This window comes from Rousettus aegyptiacus, unplaced genomic scaffold, assembly GCF_014176215.1.
Source record: "Rousettus aegyptiacus isolate mRouAeg1 unplaced genomic scaffold, mRouAeg1.p scaffold_m13_p_13, whole genome shotgun sequence".
Lineage (NCBI taxonomy): Eukaryota > Metazoa > Chordata > Mammalia > Chiroptera > Pteropodidae > Rousettus > Rousettus aegyptiacus.
This window is the reverse complement of record NW_023416288.1, coordinates 60043855-60070420: the sequence shown is the minus strand read 5'-3', so window position 1 is coordinate 60070420 and position 26566 is coordinate 60043855. Positions and strand designations below refer to the sequence as shown.

General features: G+C 39.9%; 1 protein-coding gene across 2 annotated transcripts in view; it reads right to left on the bottom strand.

Annotated features, from left to right (window-relative positions):
• CHCHD3 (coiled-coil-helix-coiled-coil-helix domain containing 3) overlaps window positions 1–26566 on the bottom strand; it is a 250871-nt gene that overhangs the window by 50370 nt on the left and 173935 nt on the right. For both annotated transcript variants that reach the window (XM_036230910.1, XM_016148746.2), the window contains exon 6: window positions 3474–3544. In XM_036230910.1, the coding sequence (XP_036086803.1) occupies window positions 3474–3544 (71 nt within the window). The remainder of the gene's footprint in view (window positions 1–3473; window positions 3545–26566) is intronic.

Here is a 26566-nt window from a genome sequence, read left to right as displayed (position 1 = left end):
TGGGACGTGCGGCCTCAAATGCTCTTTAGCTTTCTTAATGGTGATTTTGTGTGACTCCCCATCAGGTGTATAAAACTGCAATTTAAAAGCTTCTGGCTCCTGCAACCAAGATGCACCTCCATTAGGAAAAAAAAAAAAAAAAAAGAACTAAATACTCCTTAAAGTCCTTCAGAGCTTGCTGCCTAAGAGGGACGGCTGAGATCAGCTGTCATGCAATGTGAAGACGACGGTATACTGCCTTGCAAAAGACTGAAGCTATCGTGATCATCCGAGATGGGAAAATTTCTGAGGAGAAACAAAGTTCCACTAAGTAATCTCTATGCCTTCAAAGATGGAAAACCTCTTATAGCCAAAGTACTCTCGCTTCCTAGGTATGAAGCTAATGAACTCGCTGCAAATCAAAGCACAATATTCTAGGAAGCTCAGTCTGGCAGGTAGCTGGGGGGAAAAAATTATATAATGAAAGTTACTCTGAAACACTAGCTCTTAAAAGCCATTCACAGTATGTAAAACTGGGTTTTAGTTTGTACCGGAGTTAGCCAAACTAGAAAGTCTGAGGGCACAGTCCCCAAGACTGTCCTCACTCTGACATCATCTGCAAGTTCAAGGGGTTCCCAAACCCACTCTAAACTTTGATAACTTGCTAAAAGGACTCACAGAACTCACCGAGAGCTATTGAACTCAGTTGTCACTTATTATGGAAAATGACACAGAGCATCAGCCGAAGGAAGAGATACATAGGACAGAGTGTAGGAGGGTTCCAAATGCGGTTTCCACTGTCCTCAGGACGTGCTATGCTCCCTGTATTGATGTCTGACAATACACAGAGTATTATCGACCAGAGAAGCTCACCCCACGCTCAGTGTCCAGTTTCATTTGGGCCTCATTACAGAGGCTTGCTTACTTAATTGCCCTCATGGTTGAATTCAGTCTCCAGCCCCACATCCCCAAAGGCTGGGGAGATACTACACGGCCCAAGGGGCCCATCTTGTCTAATAAGATACTTTTACCACCTGGGAACTTCCAAGGGTTTAGAGGTTACCTCCTAGGAGGTGGGTACAAAGGCCAGACCTCTCTTTGGAAAAGGCCAAATTCTTTCACTACATCGAAGAAGAGCAGGATCTAAAAAAGAATAATATCTTATAAAGATAACAGAGATAATACTGCTGAGGCTCTGCTTAAAACTAACTGTAACCCATAAGTCCACGTTATCTTGGAGAAGGTAGGCCATCATGACATTTATTTTTATGCCCTATGTAGCCTTCTCATTCTCCAGCAGGCTAGCCCCGGCTAAATGTCATGGCAGCTGGGCAGGGTTTCAGATAACAGGTTCTTTTCAGCCCAAACCAGATTTACCTCTTTCTATAAAATCTAGCTTCCACCAATTTTCAAATCTGCTAAACTCTCCTTTGCCGCTTCTATCCAAATGTTCCGGGTTGAATTGTGTCTTCCCCTCCCCTGCCTCCAAACCATGTGTTTAAGTCCTAATGCATGGCACTTTTAGAACGTACATTCGGACACAGGATTTTTAAAGAGGTAATTAAGTTAAAATGAAGTCATTAATGGGGGTGGGCCCTAATCCAATGCGATTTGTAAGAGGGCGCCATCAGGACACAGAGGCACAGGGGGCAAACCGCGTGAAGACCCAGGGAGCAAACAGACATCTGAAGGCCAAGGAGAGAGGCCTCAGAAGGAAGCGACCCTGCTGGCGCCTTCGTCTTCACCGTCCAGCCTCCAGAATTGTGAGAAAATAAACTTCTATTGTTTGCGCCACTCGGTCTGGGGTACTGTGTTATGGCGGCGCTAGCAGACTCTTCATTCACTAACTCGTGTCTTTCTTGGCTCCTTCACTTACAGGGACCTGTCATCTGGGTCTTGTTGCTCATGCCTCCAACCAAACCTCACATCCAGTGTCAATTTAATATTCCTAAAGGAGCATAGAAATCACGGTACTTCCCCCGTCAAATACCTTCCGAAGACGTCTTGCTAAATGAAGCCCAACCTCTTAGCCAAACGACTGACGAATGACCCTGCCGACACTGTCAACTTGATCTTGCACTGATCTCTCTGAACCAAAGCACTGAGCTTAAATAATTTGTCGCCCACCAACGACAGAGCAGGATCTTTCTTCTGAGTAACCTCCCTTTCCATCATTATTCTTCTTCAAGTCTCATCTAAAATATCATCTTTTTAATTATGTCATAGATCACTCTAGTCCAAACTGATCTCCTTTAATTTACCTCAAATCTTAGTTGTTTGTATAGCAATTATCTTACAATAAGGAAATACTCAGGGTGCCAAGTCAAAGATTCTCATAGTATAGAGACAAAATAGTTAAAAAAAAAAAAATGTTGCTTTATCATCAGGGAAAAGATAAAAATCATAAAAATACATGTGTGTAGTACCTTTTAAAGTCAAGTCTACATCCAGTTCTATCCCTGAATTCTTAAGACAGCACAGCAAACGCTTTACGTGAGATTTGTGCCCCATTCTTAGGTTTCTCTCTGTTGCCCCTAAAGAGATAATTCACTAATGAAGACTGGAGCTTTTTGTCTGTTTAAATACACCTCAAACCCTCTTTAAAAAATGTGAACCGAAACGTTTTTTTCAATCAATATTAAAATAACACTCATATCCATTACCACAAAAATTGCACCATAGCAGGAAGGAACAACGTTCCACCTTAGGGTTTAATCATTTTATCAAATGCTTATAAACATGCACAAGGAAGGAGGTCAGAACCCAACGCAATCTCTCAACGAAATCTGTCACAACACCTTACTTTGCTTTGCTAATTTACACATGTGCTACTCACAGAGGTTACACAATAGAACTATTTATACACTCAGGAAAATTCTGAATGATGTCTTCTTACCTAATGTGAGAACTGGCAGCAAAAGGGAAAGTACAAGGCTATGGGTCACGGACACTCTGATCCATCAATTACAGCACATTCATTTAAACACTTCGAGGATTAATGGAGGTGGCAGTCTAACAGCCCCTTCTTAATCAAGGGTAAGGTAAAGTCTGTGATTTAAATGCTTTCAAGGTACCTGTGAAGAAGCGAACACGGGAAAGGAGGATACCCCAGTTTGGACATGCCCATTATTTTATTATACACAAGTGAATGAATGGTTTCTACGTTTCCATTGACAGAGGTAGTAATTTAACATCCCCTTCCTAAACAAGGGCATCTGATCTTATATGTTTTTCCAAATGAAAATATACTATTACTATTGCTTTCGATTTCCCCTTAGTTCATAAAATCGAGTTGTAACAAGCTTTGGACAAATACCTTTTCCTCGCATTTGAATCCCACTATGGCAGAGAACATGGATCCATCTCAGCCGCTAAAACACACTTCCAAGCATTCCAAAGGGCTGCATGACAAACTCTCTTCTGTTCCAAAAGCAATTAAGTTGCACTTTCATCTTCCAAGAAGAGTAAATAATTATTACTATATAGAAACTTACTTGAACTTTGCCTCCACCTCTTCGGCAGCTTTCTGATATTGTTCAGTGGTGACTTTGTAGAACTCTGAGCTCTGTGGAAAAAGACAGCAGAGTTTTCACTTTCCCAGAGGACGAAATGTGTGCAAGATGTACGACGACAGAAAACACATAAGATCTTGTCTCACTCCTTCAAGCAGTAGAAGATTTCTGGCATATGTGGTAGGGGTGCTTATAAAAACACTTGCACAGGTATCCCCTTAAGTTAACAGGACAGTGGTTGGTATACGAGTTGTAATTATGGGATGAACTTTCGTCATTATTTGATCCTTTTGTGAAAATTCCTAACATTTCTGACGGATTACTTAGAGCTCTCTTATTTAGAAACCTACCACTACAAGATCAAAGGTTGCTGGAAACCAAATAACGAAATTCACACGTATCACGTGTGCCTACAGTTCTGGTGTTCTACCTACGATGCTAAAGAATCATTTCCTTTTATACTGTATTTTTACCTTCGAGATGAATTCATTGTGGAGCAGAAGGTGTTCAGTCACCTCTGCATGACCACAGAAGCATCAACATGTATAAGAAATTAATAAGAACAAGGGGGTGGATTTATGTAATTTTTACACACACACAAAAAATGTTTCCACCATTACAGAACGAACACATAAGCAACATAAATCGAGTCGTAATAGCAAAATAACGCCTCTCTTAGTGCAGCAAAATTAAAAATAATCCATTCTGGCTGGCCACTTTGAAACCTCTTACTGCAAGGGGTGGCCTCAATGACCCCATGAGCCTTCACACTCAATGAAATATCCTGCAAAATGCGCCACAGCACAAAAGGGAAAAAAAACCACAATACAGTGGTCTATTGTGCACCTTCATTCTCTAATCACTCAGGTTTCACGTGCATGACTCGGGGTAGTTTATTTTTTCATAAATCATTGTTGGTCGGTGAGAAAATGAAAATGAAATCCTCTTCACACCAGTGACCTCTTTGCATTTAACAATCTGGGTTGTCCAATGACAGTCACATCCAGGTTTGTTGGATGTAGATAAAATCAATAGGCATGTGATTAGACAGCCGACTCAGGGTGGCTGGAGCAATGGACAGGTCACCATTTGAGATGATGAATGGCTCTCTATCAACCTAGAGTCCCCTACGATGCTAACATTTACTATAATCTTATTTGGGCTGCGATTTATCTTTCTTGCACCTGATCAATAAAGATGAACAGAACAGTTGTAAGGATCGATTGTAATTTTTTATCATTTTCAAGTACAAAAGTGCATTTCTGACATGAAGACAATATTCTTAGCGTACTGCTTCTGCATTTTTTGAAACTGCAATTTGAGTGATCAGCCGCACTAGTCTATATACCAAGAAGTTTTAATTCTTCAGTAGGTCTCGAGCTATCAAAAAGCCATTTGTCTTCTCAGCTATTTTAACTTTAGGCTGTGTCACACCTTCCTATCAGTTTCACTTTAAAATTTTTCCTTTCCTTTAAAATACACACCAGCCAGGCACAACATACTCTTTCGCAATGTTTGGTTTAAGGTTTTCTTGGAACCCTTCTAACAAAGAGGGCAGTAAAAAGGCACTTACTAATCTACCACGAACACTAATGAGAAACTCCCCACATTATTATGATGAACTGTCAAGTGAGCATTATGTTCCTGAATTATCTATTAAAATGCTGGCAAAGCAATAACGTCTTGATTAATACTTTCAATTATTTTAAGCATTGCGATTGTCACGTCGGGAAAGAGCCAGCACTAGGTTGAAGGGTCTGGTTTCTGGTTCTGTTCTGTGACCTTGAGCAGGTCCTCCAACCTCCCCCCACTTTCCTTCCAGTGTTCTGAACCCGTAAAATATGGGATGATGATATTAGACCTGCTTAGAGCTGCCGAAGCTGTCGCAGAAATCAAATAAAATAGGCGAGAGAGCTGTGAGACCTGTTAAACGTTTTTGCAGAGTAAGATCAACATCCAAATGGAACAATTTTAAAGGAAAGAACTAATTTAGGCAATTGCATTCTGGGTACAAACTCAAAATGATCAGAAGCAAATATTAAGCTTTCTAATAGGAATGATGCACAAAGGCAAGGGTTCTGCTGTCATACAAATTAGTGAGCTCCTTCTGCTGTGTGATGGCAAGTGCAGGTGACAACATGACTGATTCTGTCAAACTTTTGCCTGGGATGTTACACACACACACACACACACCCCTGTACCTGTGTCGCAAACTTAGCATATAATCTCTCAAATTAAAGTTTTAGGCTTTATTTATGTTCCATGTGTCCACCTCAGTGGCCAGTTGCCCTCGTTGCATAAATCTTTCTAACAGAGCAAAGTCCTCAGGAGGCAACGCCACGTAACTGAGGGAACAATCGCAAATACGCCCAAGATCTGCAGAGAGACAGAGTTTAATTCATTCAAGTATTTACTTATGAATTCAACAAAATTAAGTTCTTATTATGCCAGTGATGTTCATCTTGGGGAATTACATCCTCAAGAAGCTTCCCATCTAATACAAAAGAAACAAAATAGGTATAACGGAAGGGCACAAATGCTAAATTAAAAGTTGTGAATAGTGTTACTGGAATTCAGAAAGTGTGGAGATCTCTTTTGGTCTCATAAGATACTTTGAAAAATGAACAACCATCAAGAAAAAAATGAAAAAAAAATTGATTTTGTTGAATGAATAAGTAAATACTTAAGGAATTAAATTCTGTTTACAAAAACACATTCGATGTGCTTGCCAGGAGAATGGATAAATACTAGGTATGCATACAGTGGGAATCTTTACAGTGGTGAGAGAATGAATTAGACGCACATAGGGGCAATAAAAAGCTGTAGACACGATCTGGAGCAGCGGAATTTATGCTGAATTTGGAAAAGTGCGAAATGATGAAGTTTGATTAGCGAACAGCAAACTCCACTGAATATCTCCAAGCGGGGACAGTTTGGCGGTGGTGGCAGGGGACAAAGGAGGCGAAGGCCACTGGAAGGAATTCACTGTAGTGTTCTAGTTCTACAAATGAGGTATTCTGAAAAAGAGATGCGCACATTTCTGTATGGTCATATTTACATACCTAAGTATATAGAATCTCTATGTCATTTCAGAATGAGATGTTCTGAAAATGAGATTTATTACACTGGTTGTAAATATTTTGTGACATATACAAAAACCGTATTTCCCCCTGGCCCCCAAAAGAAGCTAATTAGAAACAGCAAACGATTCAGTGTGGCTAGAACATGAAGGCGTGTGTGGAGGGTTACGTGCTGAAGTGGTTAAGTCGAGATTCTGGATATATTCTTGAATGCTAAGCTCTTGCAGAATGTCCACGCACTACTAAATAAAAGTATTCTTTTTTCGATTTTGTACTGTAAAATAAGTTTAGACTTGTGAAATGATTTTAGATTTACTGAAAAAAGACAAAAATAATAGAGGGTTCCTAGATATCTTTCGCTCTCTTTCCCTTCATGTCAACATCTTAGATGATTGTAGTACAATTATCAAAACAAGTTAACGATGCTACAACCCTAGTAACCAGCAGTAACTAAATTACAGACATTTGATTTCTTCAGTTTTTTTCCACTCATGTCTTTTGTCTATTCCGGAACTGGATCCCAGATCTCACATCGCATTCAGTCATCCTGGCTCCTCTAATCTAGGAGAGTTCCTCAGTCGTTCCTTGAGAACTCTGGTCAGATATTTTGTAGAGTGACTTGAGATGTGGGCTTGTCTGATGTTTCCTCATGATTAGATTGACTTTATCTCCCATTATTGGGTCAAAAACCGCACAAGTGACGTGCCCTCCACCAAACTGGACTCCAAACTGCCCCCAACTCCGGCTTCACATACTGTCCACCAACGCTGCGGTGTTCCCACACTGATCAGGCTCTCAGAGTTAGTAGAAATGTCACACTTTTTAGAAAGGTGGCTTTGGTTATTGGTGTTAATTAATTATAAACTAGTTACTTTAATATCATCATTACAACTAAGTTTGTTCTTATTTAATCAACCCTACAGTTTGCAGTAGTACACATTTACATCAGCCGTACTTTTGTCTGATCATTTTCTAATGGCCAGATTTAAGACCTGCATGGTCTGCATTTCAAATAAGTAATATCCACACTCCTATTCCCCCAAAAGGCAGAGATTATATATACTTATGTATATAAATATAGCCATACATAAAACGATGAGATATATGCGCCCCCAGACTTCGTTGATAGGCTCAGTCATACTGTGTAGGGTGTGGAAGAAACGACCTCGTCGGATAATCTTAAAAAGAGAATAACGACAACAACAAACAGGTGGCGAAAGATGCCCGTGATATCTCACAGGATGGACTTTTGATAAATGATCACGCTTTATGTATGGCCATACTGTTTCTAAACCTGTAAGGTCCTTTGCAACATACGATTTAAAAATACCTTCATTCATATTCATTCTGCATAGATTCTTACTGCAGCAACATCACGTAAGATACTCAACATGATTCGTCCAGTTAGGTAGTATGGATTTGTGGCAGGGTAAATGTTATTTAAATCAAATATTAAAAGTTTCATTTATTATTTTCTTCCTTTACAGCATAAATTTTTGTTTTAAGCATAAGACAAGTTTTCCACCGAGATTTTCTTTGAAAAGGTAGACCTTATAAATTCCAAGTTGAATGATAATATCTTTTAGACGGTTTAGCACTATCAAAAATCTAATAAAGGCTTGTCTTTTTCTTTGTCAAAGACAGTAAAACAGGAGTCGCTATGAGGTGAACTGTCTCCAAAATAACAACATAATTCTAGATCTGGGAGATGTGTCTGTCACCATTGGAAATAATAGTCGTTTCCATTTTCGGTATTAAAATATGTTCCCATCTAAGGCACTAGGGACCATTTACTAAAAACATAGGCAAGGAACTGAGTTGGAGAGATTGAATGCTCCCCTTAAAACAGGCGCGCGTTGTCCACAGCACTCCGTCTGCATCCAGGTGAGTGAGTCTTAGCAGAACAGTGCGGTGGTGATGAGAATGCACTCACGAGCCAGAATGCCGAAAAGTGGCTCCATCCTTGTGGAATGGAGCATGTCACTTCACCCCAACATCTATAAATGGAGAGAGTAACAATGCTGACCCCAAGGGATTCTTTGGAGTATTCAATATGATAATTCATGTATAAGGCTCTTTGGATAGTACCTGGGGTTATATATAGTGAGCATTGCTGGAATGTTACTAAAAACTATTTAAACAGTAAAAAGAAGTACATACTGTTTAGTAATTTTTTAAAAAGCCATTTTAATGAAAATTTAAATCTTTAAAACATAAAAATCTTTGCTTCCATTAAACCAATCACCATGGACTTTTGCTTACACTGTTCATCTGTCCTATTTTTCTGTTTCTTAGGATAAATGGGAACTGTGAAAACAATAGCTGGGCAGTGCTAGGAATGTCAATGGCTAAGAAAACATACATACATACACACGCACGCACGCACACACACGCACGCACGCACTCATGCACACATATAGTGATGCTACTAGCCATATAAAAATCAAACCAATAATTTTTGACCTTATCACCAATGAAATCCAATTAACTAAATTGAATAGCAAAAGCAATTTAATGCTAGGACTTGCCAGGAGCCTTAATTCTTACTATGCATTGTAAATCTCCAAGATAAGAAACACTGTCCATCATGATTCTTAAACTGATTTTCTCATGGAACCTTTTAATTGTGGGGTATCTTGAGGGAACTGAATCTCCCTTAAATGGTCCACGAGAAACACTGGGGTAAAGAAAATTCTAACCACGATTTCAATCCTCCACTTCTTAACATGCAACTTTTCCTTCCTCAGAGCAACATTTTCTCATGGTATCCTTAAAACGTTGAAAAGATAAGGAAAGAGTAGAAATTGGCAATATGGAAAAATGATTCCAGAACTGATGATGACTAATGTTATCACTTTTTATGAATTGCTAATAAAAAAGAGTAGGATAGTTATCTTGAAGTGTTTAAATTTGAGATGAACTCGTTTAAGAAAATGGTTGCTATGCAGAGCCCTGTGGTGGATTACAAAACTGGATGTAATTCTTTATTCTTCTCTGTATTCGTGCCCCTTGGTGACATGACCTTGCTGCTTCTCTCATGAACAGGCAGTCTTTCCAAACCCTTCAGTCTGAGCTGTGCTTGTGAGTTGCTCTGGCCAACGAAACAGACAGAAGTGATGATGTGCCAGTTCCGAACATCGGCCTCTTTTGGAACCCTGCCCGGGTGCATGTCAGTAAGCCCAGGCTGGAGGAGGAGAGACTGACTCTGAGTCATCCTGGCTGAGATCACCCGAGACCACCCAAACCCCAGCCAACGCAGCAAGAGTGAGCCTAGCCGAGATCAGAAGGTAGCAGCCCAAAGTGATGACCTGCAGAATCATGAGGTAGATAAATGTTGGTTGTTTTCAGCCAGTAAGGTTGGGGTAGTTGGTTAGACAGTAAAAGCTAACTGATTCATACCCTTTCTCTACGTTCTCATAGCACCATGAAGTTTTATCAAAGCACTTACCACATTGTCCTGACAATATGATATGTGTGGTCTCCCCAACTAGCCCATAAGATCCCTAAAAGCAAGGATCTCATCCCATTCATCATCATATTTAGAGCACTTGGCAAAATATATGACATACAAAACTTACCGAAATAACATCAGTGACATCATTCATTCTAAATTGCATTCTAACTTTTGCTTTTATTTAAAACAAGATGGGACAGAGACGGGTCTAAAGTAAATGAAATAATATAAGGAGAAAGCAGAATACTGCATTTATTATATGTCTCCTACAAAGTGACAAACACTTCCGTCTACTCTGCCACATATAAAGGAAATGGATATCGCTTAAGATTGTGTTTGATTGCAATATTAGTACAATAACAGTTTAAGCTACAAACAGGAGCTTAAACGAGAAAAGGCTTTCTTTTTCTCACATAAGAAGTCGGGATGTTGGAAACCCAGAGCTGATGTAGGTGCCAGGGATAATAGGTCCTTTCTTGTATTTCTTCTCAACCACACTTAGCACTTGGCTTTTATCCTCATGGTCTCAAGAGAGCTATTGCATCTCCATTTATCATGCCCATGTTCTAAGGAAGGATGAGGGAGAAGGTAAATAAAGGAAGAGAAGCCTCTCCAGACATTTCCACTCACATCTCTTTGGCCAGAATTCTATATCACGCACCACCCTGGCTGCAAAAGAGGCTGGGAAATGCGGTACTTTTGCTTTCTCGCTTCTAGAGTAAAGAAAGAGAAAGAAAGAGTTTGGAATTGGTGTTTATTGAGACAATTTATTACACCTGCCACAGAGAGTCATAGTAACAGCACAAAATCAAGCATAAAACCGTGTGGTTGACTTTAGATGCAAGTATTCTTTCCAGTCTCCCTTAAACTTCTAATTTAGGGTATGGGGGGATTTACCCATCTAGTATTCTGATACCCCAAACCAAAGTTTTTCGACAGTGTAGGAAGGAAATGGGTATCAACAAGAATGGGCATCTTTCCCAATTTCTTTGGACTGGCAGTGGCCCAGGTTTCTGAATGTGTGATACACTGCCATTTTCCATTTTCAGAAAGCCTCCCTTTAAAAGCATATTTTAAAATGCACATGCACACACACACATTATTGCTAGATTTGAAAAGTATCTGTTTTCACATTCTAAATTAGATCAAAAGAAAACATGCACACACAGTATTCTTGCAATCTTTTCTCAGGTTCTGACTCTATTATAACTAATATGGTCATACCTGTAGCATTTAAGAAAAGAAGAAACCAAAAAGGTCACAAAAAAAATTTGTTAGCTAGCCCTTGTCAGTTCTTTTATAAAATGCTTCATATGGAGATCTGGGCAGGACTACATAACACATCATATGGAGGTACAATTTAAATTCTGGTAGCCTTACACTATTTCTCAGAGAATAACAACACCCGTAATTCACGGTCCATTCAGGGATGTGGCAACTCTGCTGATGTTATAGCAAGAGTGAGCGGGAGAAGGAACAAGTCTGACCTTGGATGTGAAGCAGATTGGCTGAAAGTGTGGCTCTCCTCTTTCTAAGCTGATCTATAATTGCCACTAACAATTGCAGGTCCCCATACCTCCTACAATCCACCCAAACACAAGTGTTACTCTAGCTGGCTAGCTCACTCAGACAAAGGTTCACTGTATACAAACACCAACAAAAGTCTTCCTTTGGACAATTTCACTAAGAGCATTCCTATTGTAAAAAAGTCTGTTTTGAATCCAACTACCTAACACTTTCTGTTATAACACTCACCCAGGAACTATAATACATACCCAGCCAGATGTAGGTAAGTACGTTTCCCTCAAGATGAGAGTTAAGCATTTGGGACCCAATTAAATGCTGCAGATGCAACATGGATACAATTTCAGGCAGAGAAGGCCTGAAACAGTTATTTACGGAATGGCTTTAGGTGGCCAAAGAGGGTTCAAGCTTCCTCAACCATCCCGTCTTTTTACAGAATCAGATAAAATCAAGAGACTGACTTCACAATGTAACTAAATTTTTACCACATCCATATTAACGGCCATAGGATCTAAAAAAGCAAACAAATAAACAAACGACGACAACGACAACAAAAAACACTACTAATGGTCTAAATTTAATTGACCTAGCGGTTTCAGTATTTCTCCTGACAAACCTTCCATCAGAAAGCCTACTGGCTAATTTGAGTTTACCTTCCCTGTACTCCTGTTATAGGGGAGCAGAAGAGCGGTGGAAAGAATCTGATAATTCTCAGTGAGAAAAGTGGCCCTCGAACAGAGTAGCTGGCAGCTTAAAGAACCTTTCATTATTGGCGCTCCTTAAACCCACAGTCTTGACTCTAAACCCACTGTCCCTGGACGCTCTCCTTTTCTCTCTTTCCCTGCTCCTCACCCCCTGCCCAGAAGAATACGGTCTACAAGACAGGAAAATCAAAGCTAGTATTTAACGAGCTTGCAGACTGCCGACAGTGGTTCAGAGTCACGGTTTATCAGATTCAGTATTCTGTTTCCAGAAGGTATCCCAAGGAATAGTTTGGGTTATTTAAACCGAGTCTCACTTTTTAACATCTAAAATGAGGACTCGATCTCTGAGGGTGATTGCATTGGGACAATGTAAGTTCGGTGCTTGGCACAGAGCCCGGCTTCTCCCTGTGGAAGTCAGAGGTTCTCGGTGGCAACGCCACTCCCGCCGACAACCCCTGGCTCCCCAGCCAATCCACCCTCAGCGCCTGGATCTCCATTAATTATCTACACAACTACACACTGACCTGATCGTAGAGTAGATGGATTCAAACTGCATTTCTATTTTTCTAACATTGAGTGATGCTCTTTGTTCTGTGTAGGCAATAAACTCAAAAAGCCAGGTATTTATTCTGAGTATACCTAAATTTCTTCCAATAATCATTCGTGTATATCCATAAGTGTATGTTAGTTTTTTCTCTGCCCTATTCGTTTTTAAACTGTGCCATCGGTGATTGATAATAAATTTTTCTAACCAATCAAAGCTTCTGACCATAAAGTTTTAGAGTAAAGACAAAAGGAGGTTCCCCGTGGAAAAGACTATTGGTAGCTTATCCCAAAATGTCGTCTTCCTTCTTAGAGCACCCCAGTTTTAAGCGAGATATATGGTCAATCAAACTAAAATTCCCACTTTGCTCCAGTTAGGCTGAGCTGTGAGCAGAATTGTGTGGGGCTTCCAGGTAGCTGACCTCAGCTGGCAGGGAATGTTTTCAGCCCTTTTTGCCTTTTCTCTCTTGGCCAGGCTGTGATGTAGACGCAATGGCCAGAGCTCCAGCAGCCACCCTGGAACACGAGTTGACCTTTGTAAAGAGAGAAACCCCGTGCTAGAATGCAGGAGTGAAACAGCAGGTGCCTGGGGCCCTGGCGACCCTGAGGCCTCCATGCCAGCCTGGAGGCCAGTCCCAGACTTTTATCAAATAAGAAGAATAAACTTCTAATTTAAGCTATTCTGTTTTTATGATAGAGTCAAATTAATCAGAACTGAACCTTCGTTAAGCCCCATCTGTTAGCTTTTTTTGTACACCTCATGAAAAACTTGAACAAAGTCAAACGCGATGCCGCGTTAGGAGCAGCTTTTCCCGGTGCAGTGACGCTGCGTTTCCACTTGCCACAAATCTGTTTCCTTCTGCCTCTCTCCTTTTCCAGCAAAGAAGAGGAAGAATTTAATTTTTAAAGCCACGTTTAACTCTAGCATCAAACCTTGCCATCTCTAAGAAGCCACATTTCATAAAAACCCCATTGTCTCCTGGGCGCCTTGATGAAATTAATAAACTGCTTTTGTAATTACCCTTTCATTCCATCTTTACTGTTTCTTTTATATATATATATATAAACATAGAGCTATAAAGAGTTGCCTCTGGCATTTCTAGTTTTTAATCCAGGCACTTCAGTAACTTCACTAATTAGTCTCAGATTTTTTTTTCTTGATTTAGTTTTCCATTTAGAATAGAAATCTTAAGATTCACTGGTGGCCTTGCCACTATGCAGGTTATATTAGTTATACATTACGTACACTATGCCTTGCCTCAGTTTCTTCATCTGGGCAATGTAAATACACTGCACCGAACACTCATTTGGCACACTGTTTCCTTTTATTAGTTCTCTTCATTCATCAAATACTGAAGTTCTGTGCCAGACGCTAGGCCAGGAAGTTGCAATATAATGGTGAGCAAGTAAAATGTTTGGCCTTACTTTTATGGAGTTTATGGCATACCAGAGAAGACAGACATAAATATTAAAATCACATAAATAAATGTATAATTAATAATTACAGTGCCATAAGATCACTATATCGATTTCCCCCCCAAAAAAGTGGTTTTTCTAACATATCTCTAAAGCCCTATATTTCTCTGAAGTACCTAATTGCCCTTCATATTTAGTTAAGTTTGTTGTGTTTTTATTTCCCTTTACTTTCTCTAGATTTTTTTGTCAGCTATTTTGAGCTTTGTCTCAGAGAATTCTCTACTTGTAAAACTTTATTCTAACCCTTTTAGAAATAAAGATCTACTTGTAACAACGTGGACGGAAATAGATCCAAGTAGCATGAAAAAACAAAGTTGTAAAATAATTTGAATAGTATATTTTATAAAATGGCAAGTATACATGCATGCACACACACCCCAAGAGATGTTCTGCAATATATAGCCTTGGAAAGGGATGTGAGGATGAGATACTTTTCCTCCTTATTTCACAGCCTTCTGTAACAATTTAAGTTTTTACACAGGCTTGTGTCATTTTATAAGGAAACTAATTATACTTTAATTTCCAAAAGGCATTATGCCTAAATTAATATCATGTAAAAAGAAAAAATCTAGATGTCACTGGGAAAGTGACTCTCTGACCCTTTCCTGCCATGCTTATAATGGGATTTCCCATTTACTTTAAATATAAGATATTCGTTTTTTTTCACTCATATTCATTTCAATAGTAATGTCAATAAAAGTTCTTAAATCTAACATGTGTAGCTCTTTTACCTGAGATAAAACAGTCTCACCCTTCCACATTCACCTTTTAGACTTCTATATTACACACCTGAAAACTTTCTGCTCTTGGCACAGTTGTGCGTCTCACTATTTCCTCTACAGTGGTGAGACAAAGCAATTTCCCACTTATCAGAAGGGTTAGCACGAGAATCTACCATGATGTCGTGCAAGACCTGTATGGTAACTAAATTACTGCCTGCTACCAGCACAGGAATCTGTGTTCCCTTCAGGGCTATGTAATGGGACATTCATTCTCAAAGTCGTAAGTCTTACTTGGGAAGGAACTTTGTAAATCTAACAAACTTTCTTGCACTTGCTTGGCACGTGCGCTGAAGTGTATTTGTGTGTGTGTGCGCGCGCGTGCACACACACATCCACACACACACACCACGTTCTCTTAAAAACCAGGGGCTAGAAAGAAAGCTGTAAACAATACCTTCATCCACAATTTTACACTAATAATCTGAAGGATTTACAACAGATGCTCCCTTCAATGACACTGGCTTGCCCACCTCACCTCCTTTTCCAGGCTCAGGGGTGGCCCTGGGGATGGAAAGGTGAAGACATCTTTAAAGGTTAGTTGGGAGGATAATATGAATTAATAACCCATTACACTACGCAGAGGTAACTGCCTTTAGTTTTGAGTCCTTGTAGCTGCCAGGAGCTCCACATTAGCATGGGAATGCCATGGGAGGGAGTAAGCTTTGTCATCTAGCCTCGTGTTCCTGAAACTTGTAAGGTCCATCCTATTGACTTAAAACATGATTATATTAATCATAGAAATGATCACAAAAATCATAAAATCAAAAAGTCAAATATTAAAGATTCTCACACAGAAGACCTGTGAGATTACTTCCTCGGAATCCAGGTAGAGAAACTCTAAACTAATCCATTTATTACCTTTTGGGTTATTATCAGTTAACTCCCTAACAGGGACACAAAACCAATTCTAATGTTTCCTGAGGAAAAAGATACGTGTGCACAGTGAAAATTAAATCCCTGGGAAGTCAAAGAAGTGTCAGAGAAGAAACGGGTCCTGACGGAAGAAGCTGGAAGAAGCCAAGACAAAGTTTGCCTTCTTCCCACTTCTGCCTAGCACCTGAATTTTTAAAATATGATTGAGCCCTATACCAATAGCTCATTTTGACGCAGAAAATCTACTTAAGAAAAACCTTCCTGAAAACTGAGCAAACCTTTGAACTCTTCCACAGACTTGATAAAGTTGATTTCTTTGCTCCTTGGCACCAGCTGAGCAGCAGCCCCAAACTGAATCAAATCTATTTGTTCAGAGGTAATACCTTTCCAACGCTGCAGAAAATAAGGGCCACAGACAGGCTCAGAATCCCAAATCGCGCGCATCTCTCTAAGTGAGTAAGATGATGAAAAAACTCTGACACCTTGGCCGAGTTATGAGCTCTAAGCCTTAATGAGGGGTGCTCATTGACTTGGAGTTTCATTTCTAGAAATATCTGAAATAATTACGGGCGTATATAAAAACTTCACTAAAATTTTTTGCATCAGAGTTTACAAAATTAAAAATGAAGAGCAACATAAATATTCAATCACAGAGGACAGCTAAAATAAGGAATAGATCACCTATACAATGGAAGGATAGCAGTTGTTTAGGCTTTTTCTCTCTCCTGAGGAGGGAATAGGAGAAAAGAAATATTCAAGTTCCTTTACATTTTAGTCCTTGGTGAAGAGATTTAAGAATAAGGACAGTTACAACACAGTTTCTAATAATATTCAAAACTGACCCGGCTCTCCTCAAAAACAAAAATATGAAAATAATTTTCACAAGCCACAAACGAATCCATCCACAAGGCCAATACAAATCAGATAGTATGGGTTAACTTCAAAAGAGGGGCAAAATCGATTTTAAATTATGAAGGTTAAAACCCAACTTATTCCTGATGTCTCTGAAATTCGTCTGCTATGTGTTAAATGGGCCAGTGTTCATTGTTCACTCAAATATTTACTGACGACCTAAGAGCACGGCACTAGCAGCTGAGGGAAACATTTTTTAACCCATTTCCCATTTGCCCCGAGGATACTCGCCCACGGAGCTTGCAGCTGCATTTACCCTGAGATAATTCTTGAATTACAGTCCCAAAGTCACCCCCAAAGCACGCCATGAAATGTCTCGCTTTTATTATTTTCGCATCGCTCTAGTATACCAATAGTCTTTGGAAACAAATGACATCACTCCATGCACACGGCGTTCTGTTTTTAGAAGTGGTATTTCCATTTACAAAATATAATAACTCTATATCGCTGAAAATGTCAAATGCTGGAAAATACAGCATTCCCATGCGTGATGTTAAATCAACGCTGGCAGCGAGTTGCACTTTTTTTTTTTTTTCTTCTAAACGGGAAAAAGGGTTAAAAAGTAGTTATGCGATTCCAGCGCTTCCAAGCCACAGGGGTGTAATGTTCGTGGGAAGGAGCGCCTCGAAAAGAGCTCAGGCTCCGGGGATCGATCGCACCTTCACACGTGTCGGAGCAGGAGCTGAAACTGGTGGGAGGCAGAGGAGACGTGGATCCCGATGGCAAATACGGTCAGGAAGCAACCCTTATCTTAATAGATTTTTTTTTTTGGAAAAAACCGGCCGAGGAGAGTAAGGTTAGAAGCTAATGTCTTCTTCATTTAACCTACCAGCGATGGTTTGCTTGATCAAGTGTACGCCTTTGCTTGAGGTCCCATAGGTGCCAAGTGCCAGAACTGAATGGCCCAGGTCTTAGACCCAAGCCCAGGGTTGTAAAACCTTATGTCTGTAGTTTCTTCAACACAAAGCAATAGATACTCTACGCGGTATTTGACAAGTTCATTGCTTTCTTTGTTAAATAAATGTAATACCTCCGTGGTCAGTCACATAAGAGCGAACTGCAATACCCCAGCAAAATAAGATCCGATGCAGATGAAACACTTATCTCAAGTTTTAATTTCCTTTCACCGATTTTGAGCCCAAGCTCAGATGTTAATAATAACTGTGACATGGTTCTCTCAAATGCTGGCGACAGGTACAGAGCCACTCAGGTGAAAAGAAAAGTCAGTCTTAATTTAAGGGTTAAAAAATCTCAGATATGAAATGGAGAAAGATTTCAAAAGTGGCAAAGGGATTACCTATCCATTTCAAAGACATGTTTATCTTTTTTGTATTTCAAAGGAAAGGCCTTTTCAAAGATTTGGCATAGAAATATGCATGTGAATGGAAGCACATTGAAAAGTCTTAGCTTTCAGGTATAATGGCTCTCCCTTCGACAGCGACAGCGCTGTGCAGGATTCCAGCATCTCTAAGGCATAGGGAGGCTGCCAAGTGCATCAAGAGCCCAGCAATACCGGCCTCTGTCTGGCTTTTATCTGATGACTCATTAACGTTTTCCTGCATTATGGCCCTAAACCCTAGTATTAGGTAAAAGTTTCACTCCTCTACTGCAGAAATGTATTCATTCGTGTGGTACTAAGATGCCAGAATGTGCCTTACTTGTGAGAATAAAAAAAAAAACGGGGGGGGGGGGGGGGGTGAGGTGGGTAAGGAGTAAGATGGGGAAGAAAAGATAATTATGGAAGACCCAGTAAGTAAATTTGATAGTCTTCTTCTAGAAATATTCATGAAAATCTGTCCCTGAAAACTGCTGGTGTTTGGTAGCCAATCTTTTCCATGTGTCTTTTCTGAGAAGTTTCTTAGAAAGACCCACCGAACGGGCGATGATAAAACGCACTTCATCGGACGATCTTCAGTCTGGCATGGGGTCTCTCTCCTGGCTCCCATGTGGGTTATGGCTCTCCTTCCAAGGCCCCCCTCCCTCACTGCATCTTAATCACGCTGTGCCTTCTGCCTAGTGTAAGTCCTTCCAGACAAGGCCCGTGAACAAGACTGCGGTCATCCACAAGGGACCAGATCCTGGGGATTGAGAAAGTTGGGGTCTACACGGGTGATTTAAAGCACAGCGGAATCATCCGTGGAAAGGACGTTTTTGTGAAACCCCTGTGATATGAACACATCTCCAGGGAAAGAGACTGGATCTTTTACTTCTGAAAAGGTCTTTATTAAGAAGACAAATGTGAAATGTAAATGTAAGCTGGGGTAAGTGATGTGAATTAGGCTCTGAAATGATTCCTTTTCCTAGCGCACATTCACAGAAATTACAGGGCAAAGAAAGCCTGCAATAACCAGGTCGGGTTGAAATCGAGGCTTATTGCTCAGTGTGACCCAAATGTAACCAGACTAAATTCATCAGCAGCTGGACGTAAACGCCTTGTGCCGGGCTTAGTTTCAACAGGCGCTCTCTGCCTGCTGCAAGCCCTCTCTCCAACTAGAGGCCAAGTTATTAAGAAATTGTTTGTCATCTTAGATTGGATGGATCATTTGTTTCCCCGAATTCTTTTTCTCATCATTTACTCATTACACGCCTCCTCCTGATGGAAGGAGACATTTATTAGCTTCTGCATTTATTGCATTGGCAAACAGAAACATTCTGCTGCATTTCCTAGGGGTTCATTCATTTATCTATTGGATAAGAGACTGAAGTTTTATACAGGGCAGAAAAATTAAAATATCAGTCAGGTTGACAGCTGGGGAAATGAGGGTCTCTCTGCGACACGCAGCCTTCTTGAGCTTTCGGTTTAGTTTGGAGCTGCAATGTTATTTCACCAAACTACCATCTCATCTATAACTGAAATTGTGGGCTATTAGCTGGTGCACGAAATTCCAAATTTGGCGCAGTATACCAAATGCACGTGGAACTGTTGTAAAGTATCTGAGATGCAAAGCTAATGCCTATTTTTAAAAGAAAACGTAACAAAATGCTTTTCAAGATCCATCTCTGTAGGGAGCTAGGGGGAGAACACTGCCTTATTAAACCATATTGAACCAATGAAACTGGAGCTAGAAGCACAGAATTGGACGTTGTAAGGGCCCTAACAGGTCATTAAATACTTTTGCAAGAATCTGCTTCACAGCATCCCTGACAGTGACACTCTCATTCTGCCTAAAACTCCGACAGTGACCGCAAGACTGGCGTATGCCACAAGGAGGCTTATTTTAGAGCTGAAGACTTCTGGTTGACAGGGTCACCTCCCCAAAGTAGCCTGAATGCTTGTGACCTTGAACAAGTCACTCAACCTCTCTGGGCCTCAGGGTCCTCATTTTACAAGTGCGGCTATCCTGTTGAAGGAATCAGAGTCAAAGGAGGAGAATGTCATTTAGAGGTTCAACTACCTCATCCTGGCCAAACGACTATTTGGTCCAGAGGGTCACGGGATACCTCACTGTCCCTCTGAAGCAGTGTCACTGCATAAGCGGACTGGCACTCTTGTCTACAATTCTCTAGGCTGGGATGCAAATCATCCCAATCAGGACACAGTAGCTCATTTAGAGTACAGATGTCTTCAAGTCTTTTTCAATTCTTTTTCCCCTTCTTCTTTGCCTTCACTTCCTTTGAACCAACTTTTGTTATACAAAAGGTGTTATATACCTTCCGCTCTTGACACAAAGCAGAAACAATATTACTCCAGCAGATGACCTATCTCGGCCCTTCCCTAATCTTCTTAATTCTGATACCAACTGTCTGGGGTTCAGTCCTCAGTTCTATAAAGCACGAACAGCCTAGTATTGTACCAGTACTGGTTAAGCAAACGCAAGTAAAAATTGATTTTTAGTCTTCTGCCCACTTTGATAGAGTTTGTACTTTAGAGAACTCCAGCCTTCTCGATATAATATTGCTTAAAACATTGCTCGAGTCTTAGTCAATCATTTGGGGAATAAGAAAGAATATAAATGCAAGGAAGAACATTACCTTTGCAAATCAGTAATACATTTTTGCTAAGTGTTCATACAGACATTTTTTTTCTAAATAGCTTTTAAATCTAATCTGAGCACCCGGGTAGCTAAATTTTTTCTGTGGACTGATATTTAGACTGCAACAGTGACCAGTTCACTTGTGACCCTGGAGCCTCAGTTTACCATCCAGAAGAGATCTTCGATATTAGGAAAGCATTAGTTACAGCCAGTGAACTCATGGAAGGGAGCGATGCGGCACGGTGCCTGGCAACCTGACAAAAAGCGCCCTTAAATGTTCAACCACAGCTTAGAAGCCAGTGGAACACAGCTGTATATCTCTCCAACAATTAATCTGTGTTCTCCCTCCCAGTATAGTTCACGTCAACAGAAAGAGGGTACTTCATTAACAAGAAAATTATACCTGAGCTGTAATGACCTGGATGCTAGAGTTTCCCTTATTTGTGTTATGTTTTATGCAGGCAGCTTAGATGATAAGCAGTGTAGGTTCCTTAGGGGTGGGTCACAGGTTAGCAACCCCTACAGGTTCTACTAAACAAAGCATGATAAATAAGATCTTTCAATTTAGTTTCATCACTTATTCTATCTAAATAAAAGTCTTTCTGAAGGCATCCTTATAGAGATACATCATTTCTAATGCTTTACCACATATAAGGAACTACAGGAGAGGGATACAAAAATCTATACCACACAACCTCCACCCTCAACTCATGCAGAATCTACCAGGGAGTTTAGATGTGTTAACAGCAATATCTAACACGCATTGACATGCACCTATGTGCCAGGCGCTATGCTATGTGCTTCATATGGATTATCTGGTTTAGGCCTTACAATAACATCATCGCGTTGGTACTATTATCTCCACTTTTTAGAGGAGGAAACTGAGGACCAAAGAAATTGAATAATTAACAGACCACTTGAACTTGTCCGTCGTACCGCCAGGATTGAACACAAGCAGTCCGGCTCCAGAGATAATATTAACTCTATGACAGTGATTTCCAAATAGCTATATTTAAAAAATGCCTCGTGAAAAGAGACCACATATGAACAGAACGATCAGAAGGTTTCATGTGGGGGGTGGGGGGGGCAGCAGGGGCGTTAGACACCCCGCAAGAGAGGGAAAAACAAATCACCCCAAAGCCGGAGACTCGGTATGCAGAAGAGAGGTACTAATAGTAGCTATCAGGCCTTTTATGTTTTGATAGGCTCAGCAAAACCAGGAAAGGGAACATGGAGGTCGTGAAAACAAATCTGTCTACCTTGCAGACAAACAAAACATTTCCGATCTATGGGTGTGTTTAGAGAGGAAGTTTTTACCTAATATCAAAACAAGTTCGTGGATAATCCACGCAGTGTTTAGCTTTGGTAGGGACACTTAGGCCACAGAGGCGTCCTTCACTCCTTTGTGTCTAATTCAGCCCCATCCCGACTCTCACCTCCCACGAGTCTGCCCAGTGCATAGGCTGAGAATACGGGCTTGGACCGCCAGGGTTCAAATCTTGACTCTACCACCCATTACCTCTGTGACCTTGAGCACTATTGCTCTGCCTCATTCCCCTCGCCTGTAAAAAGAGGCTAACAGTCCTGAACAGCTGGAAGGGTTAAATGCTGCATGGCACAGCGCGGGCAAACGGGCCGCTCACCATGAGTGTTTCAGATGGCGAGGCAGGATCGTTAATGCTGACCTGGATCGGAGCTTAGGGGCCTCGAGGAAACTAGTGCAAGGTCACGGGGAGACGCGCGAGCACATCTTCACTTGGTAAGGAATTAAAAAAAAAAACAACTTCAATATCCACCTACTGGATCCATAGTGCCTATTTACCTTTTCTCTAAGAGAGCAAGGCCTAGAACCGTTCTTGAAATCAGAGTGCCGTTTGAACTCAGGACCGATCTGCTAACAAAGCACAGACCAAAATAAGCACCGTCTGCCGGGCTTGGCCAGACTGACAGTGGACTTGAAAAGCAAACCTGGCACTTTCTGAAAAGAGAGTGAAGAATACGCTAGAGCAATAAATGGCATGGAAACAAGGCAAGAGATTTGGGCACCTGATGTTCAACAGTACCTACCAGAAGGCTCTTCCGCCTAGGCCTGGCTCACGCCTGGCATCCGCGTCCCTTCTCAGATGGGACCGAATCCAAGGCCTCCCTATGTAAAACAGCATCTCCAACCAATGCCAACCCTCCCCGCCACACACACACACACTCTGTCATTTTCTCTCCCCTTTTAATGTTATATTTCTTCATAGGACTTATCACCACTTGATATAAAATATATTTGTTATTGACTGTCTTATGTTAACAGAGTGTCAACTCTATGAAAACAGGATTTTGTTTTTTGTTTTGTTTCCTCTCTGCTATATCCCCAGAGCCTAAAATGGAGCCTGCCACATAGTTCACTCTAAACAAGCATCAAATGAATGAATGAGCCTCGTGAATAGCTCAGGGTGATAAAGAAAGCAAAGAGAATAAAAAGACATTCAACAAAAGTTCTAAATTATAACAAGTGTGCTAAATTGCTTGTTTAAGAAAGCTAATAAAAATATTGTCAGTTAAAGCAATAATTATTTTTCAAAAGTTCACAAAAAAATCCAAGGAAATTAAAAGTATTCTAAATCACAGATGGGAAGAAATCGGGGGACAGTCACTCTTGAAATAAACAAACTGACTGAGGAACATACAAAGTAGGTTTATGACAATATACACTTTAGAAATTTTAGTTCACTTCTTAACTCAAATCAGCGAACATTTCACTCTTTAAAAATGTCCACAGATTAAAGTTAACTACCAGAATTATGTTAAATAAGTCAATATCTCAATTCCTTAAAATACCATGAACATATAATATTTTCTTACCATTACTGATTTGAGAATGAACAATGAGAATTATAAGCATAAAGAATATCTACCCATACCCTGTTTTTCTATGTGGATAAACTTTAAAAGCTGTAATTTTCTCAAAATAAAAATAATTTGCTTTCAATAATGGGAAGATCCAGAAAGTACATTATATTAAACAGGATATGGGAAATTTTTCAAATTGCTGTGTGGGTGGTTCAAGGTGGCAAGTTGGCAGGTATTTTACCACATTTTATACTACAGAGAAGACGAGAAAGAAAAAACTATTTACAACAGTTGCTTATGCCTTTATATTTAAATCGTGGCACAGTCATATAAAAAAAGGCACTCACCCACAATTGAGAAACTGGGTTTAATCCTTATGACGACCATAATTTGTACTGTTAACAACTGAATATTTCAGGCATTACAATATACTTTGATTCAAGGGATTAAAAAATTTTTAACACTTGCATAAAGAAAAAATTAAGGGGCCTAATCAACATTGGTTGTTTTTATTTGTATTTTTTGGTGTGTTTTTTGAGGCAGAAGTAGTAAAGGAAGTTGTAGGAGAAATACAAAAATAAATTTAAATACATGAGAAAGATATTAGAGGTTTATACAGATAGATCTTTTTGAAAGGTTATTTTTTGGTGACTTTGTTTTTTAGACTGAAGTAGTCATTTAATTTTATCAAAATTCTCTGATCTCAGAATGTCTTTTGATGAATCTACACAAATTAAGTACATTCTTAAGACAGGTAACAGCATACCGTGATTTTTTTTTTTTTTTTTTAGCCAACAATATGCTGAGACTTCAGTTTTATAATTAAAAGGACTTTGGTGATTCTGCTCTTTGGTGAGCATTTTTAATATAAAACTCTCTTGCAAATTGCACAAAATGAGACGAGGCAGGATTAAGTCTGATGCAGGACACTTTTCCATTGAAGTGAAATTTACATTACTGATATCAATATCCCACTGCCATTTTCCTGAAGCCATGACACCACCAGAAACATTTCCTGCCTTTCAGGAATACAATCCAAAATAAAAGTCTGATTTTCCGAGAAAAGATCCCTGTCGCCAGAAATATTCTTAACTGTAAAATCTGTCATTAGCAGAGCAGTGTCTGTCAAGGAAGCTCCCCTCCATGATTTTTTACGTCATGTCTTCTAGCTCTTGCCCTGACACAACCCATTCTTCCTCCTCATCATCCATTCCATTTTAATGGCTTATACAGAAGTACTCATTGTGTACTTCATGTTTGTTAAATAAAAAATCTGCAAGACTGACTCGAAAATCATGATGAAAATGTGACTCCTCGTTCTGCATGGATATCCTAAGTCAGAGATTTCCAACAGAAGATTAAAACAAATAACATCAAAAAAACACACAAAAAACAAAAAACAAAAACCACAGACACCTGCTTAACAGCACATTATTAAAGAGGTGTCTGTATTTCCCCCAGGTCCATGGTCCCCACAGCCCCTGTGCTCCTCACACCCCAGCACCTTCCTTAAAGCTGGCACCCCCAAGCTTCACGCCCACACATCTCTAGTATCTGGTCTCATCTTCTGTGTTTGCAGTCCCTGGTCTTGACGACCTGGACTCCAGTATTCCAGGATCTCAGGGTTTAAGAACCAAACCATTTTTAGCCTGGAGAAGTGAAAGTTCCACCAGCTGATTTGTTGTCTGTTAATTTTCCCACTCATCAGCTAGGCTTATAGTCATTTAACGAAATGGACAAAGATTCCAACCAGCCTCTGCTCAAAAGATGGAGGATGAAAGAAAGATGTAAGCTTAAGCACACGAAAGTACTCCTATTATTGTTTCTAATATAGTCTGCCAAATTTGATGGGAAATACATACAAGAGAAATCTCATTTTATTAAATTAAATCAAGTACACTAAAGGACTCCGAAAATCTGAAAGATTATGTAGACCTAATTGTAGTTTTCTTTTATTATTTCCATATTACCAAATAGTTCTACAATTGAGCCAAGGATTCTATTCCTTCTGGCAAAATTCACTATAATGTTTCAACAAAACAATAAATATTTTTTCTAGGTTTCTTTTTCAAACAAGTTTGCTTAAGCAGTGTGTAACTGTTGAGCTCCTAGAAACTGGAGACCGTAGATGATGATGATGACAGCTGATGTGATCCTAATGTGATATCCACACAAATTCACACATAATATTTTATTTCATCTCTGCACCCTCGAGAAGTATGTTAGGAAAGCCACTTTACAGATGAGGGCTCTGAGGGTGAAACGGGCTACATGGTGTTTCCAAGGACACACAGCCACTAAGTAGGAGGCTTACCATTTGAATTCACATCCACTTGCCTTTGGCGTCATTATATTTACTATGAGGTCCAGTGACGGAGAGGTCCCACAGGTGTGGTACATTACAGAATCATCTCAGCTCATCTGCCTAACATTCTGAGGTCTGAGATTATTAAGTATCTCAGGTAGTGATGAAATGATCACAAGACAAGCATTTGGGAGTTACTGCTTTACGACACTGGGGGTATGTGAAATAATCAGCAAGTTAGCTGTCCTTTCCTATGATAGAAGAAATCAGGTGAGTTCTACTGAAAATTTCTTTCATTTGGTAAAGCATTTCATTCAGTATATTAATAAAAAATCTATTGTATGCCTGCTTTGCACCACGATATCGACAAGGCTAGTGAAATTCTATAGTTCATATGATTGAGTTTTGCAAAATCTCAGGAATGATACCCAAGTAATTCATCACATTCTGGTCACCTCTGCAATATTTGAGATGGCCACCCTGACACAAATCAGTTCTAGGAAGCTAAATAAACGAATATTCACTCACTTAAAAAGTATTTAATGACAATAATAACGACATGAAAAAAGTGCCACCACTCTCTTCCCCAACTCCATAAAACCAATTT